We start from the raw sequence: 2457 nt of genomic DNA, 5'->3' as shown, positions 1-2457 counted from the left end.
GTGTGCGTGTGTTTTGTGAGAGTGTGAGTGTGCTAAAAATGTAGTTTTCTCTTTAATATGTATGTACAAACGTGTGTATATATTTATATTAAGGAGTATAAAGATCGATCGAAGTAAGATAATATAGCTACTATATTGTGGTATAGAGCACGATCAAACTAATTTACTACATATACTATATTATTGTATCAAGTATGATCAAACTGATACTATATCTACTATGTTATAGTATAATGCATGATCAAACCTTAGTTACTATAACTGCTATATACCTAACAGATGGCTGCGTGCGTGTGCCTGGGGAGTGCAGACGGCAGGGCTCTCGGCGATTATCTTCAAGTCAACAGTTACAGGGATTTGGTTGTCGGGAATCATAGGCCTTTTTGAGGGTCTATTTGAAGAATATCTGAAACGGGACAAACACCCCCATGTGGCCATGCTAGAGATATACATTGTACGTTGTCCGCCCTTTGCATACTGGTGTTCTGCGTTGCCAGTCGGTCCACACGTTAAACGCTGAGGTGCATTCATTTAGTCTGTTATTTATATATATATATATTGAGAGTACGAAAGATGTATTTTTGTTTATATATATATCTATATCTATATCTATATTTCTATTTATTTCTATTTCTATATCTATATATCTGTATCTATATCTATCTATGTATATATATATCTATATATATGTGTGTATTTATATGTGTGTACATATATATATATATATACATATATATATTTATATATATATATTCTGTATGATTATTCGTTTATTGCCTGCTAGAGAAACATATTGTGAGCTTCATAGTATACTAATGTGAAATTGTAATCACAGATTACCACATGTGCCTCAAATAGTGTCGAGTTGTATATCTGTTATCTGTTCGTCAATGTATGTGAATGATATATGCAATGCTTGATGCTCGTGATATATAAAATTTTATTGTGGGCGCACGTGCGAAGCTATATATATGATACTTGTATATATATATATATGTGTGTATGTGTATGTATGTATATATATATATATATATATATTCACCCTATATGTGTGTTTGTGTGTATGTGTATGTATGTATATATATATATATATATATATTCACCCTCCTGCGTGTAACTATTGTACATTGTTGGTCTATTCATATCTTCCACGGTGCACATCTAAATATCTTCTTACACAGTCGATATCTATCACCTATGCCTCTCCGTGTTCTGATCTATATCCATCCCATCTTCCCCATCGGTTCGGTCCTGCGCATTTGTTCGCACAGCCTCTGCTGTGTGTCTTCTATCTACTCTTCTTCTCTCTTAAATAAGTACTATCCATGTCTTAACCTTTGTCTGCGTACTACGCATGTCTTCTCCTTTGAATGTACATCATATATGTCTCCTTCTTATCTCGACTATTCGCCTCATCCCATCCTCCTCTCTCTCTAGTGTGGCGTGCTATCGAGTATAGTGCTGCTGGCGTGTCATGGGGCTGGTTGGCTGGACTGTCCCAGCATGCCATACCTATCCATTATGGCCATTCACCTTCCAGGTATCCATGAAAATGCTTTGGCACCATATACACTTGTAGATAAACATGTACATGTACATGTATATATATATGTGTGTGTATGTGCGTGTATTGCATATTTATATATTTGGTATATTTTATAATATATATATATATATATATTGTATTATATTATATATATATATATGTATGTATGTATGTATGTATATTTATGTATTTATTTGGGTGTATGTTGTTTGTATGTATATGTATACATATTTACATACGCGCCAAAACCTTTTGTTTGATCGGCACTAGCTTTACTTACACTTAACCTCCTATTGATGAGTCATCTGCGAGAGTTCTGATTGGCCTATGCATTGGTATTTGCTCTCTTTGCAGGTACCATGGCAACCTTCGGCGTCATGGAAATGCTCACTGGCCACACAGTATGTCACTTTGGTGCAAAGTAGTCGTGTCTAAGCTCATCTGGTGACAGTCAGTCAGTCAGTTACTTTACTTTGGTGTTGTTAAGACGTCTGCGTTACACCTTATCCGATACCTCGACTGATCGTACTACTTTTCGTCTTTTGGTTTTTGGAAGCGTCTCCAGAAATGTGCCCCGAATATTGGATATTGTGGAACGTGACCCATTTCTGAGTTGAATCTTTTGGGATTTGTCGCTTTACACGGTTGCCTACCTTTGTAGAGGGGCATGCTACGGTTGTCCTGTTTTCTCATCCATTGTCGTCACTGTGTAGGTGTGTGGTGCCTCTCGATTCACCTCCTCTATGATCACGGCCAATCTTATTGCCATGGGATATACAACAGCAGGGTGGATCATCAAGTGGTTGTACGTAGATATACTGGGCACATACATGGACCCTGCACAATGCCCTACGAGTGATGTAAGTTTGCGTGTATGTATGTGTGCTCGTTTGTATATATATATATATATA

General features: G+C 36.6%; 1 protein-coding gene across 1 annotated transcript in view; it reads left to right on the top strand.

Annotated features, from left to right (window-relative positions):
- Positions 1-2406, top strand: part of SARC_12606 (hypothetical protein) — a gene marked incomplete at its 3' end in the record, with an annotated part of 5067 nt that extends 2661 nt beyond the window's left edge. The window contains exons 3-6 of the mRNA XM_014293281.1: positions 280-454; positions 1438-1540; positions 1901-1947; positions 2260-2406. Coding sequence (XP_014148756.1) covers positions 280-454; positions 1438-1540; positions 1901-1947; positions 2260-2406 — 472 coding nt within the window. The remainder of the gene's footprint in view (positions 1-279; positions 455-1437; positions 1541-1900; positions 1948-2259) is intronic.
- Between the last annotated feature and the right edge of the window lie 51 nt (positions 2407-2457).

Source organism: Sphaeroforma arctica (assembly GCF_001186125.1).
Source record: "Sphaeroforma arctica JP610 unplaced genomic scaffold supercont1.2436, whole genome shotgun sequence".
Classification (NCBI taxonomy): domain Eukaryota; class Ichthyosporea; order Ichthyophonida; genus Sphaeroforma; species Sphaeroforma arctica.
The sequence above is the reverse complement of the archived record's forward strand: the minus strand, read 5'-3'. Positions and strand labels throughout refer to the sequence as shown.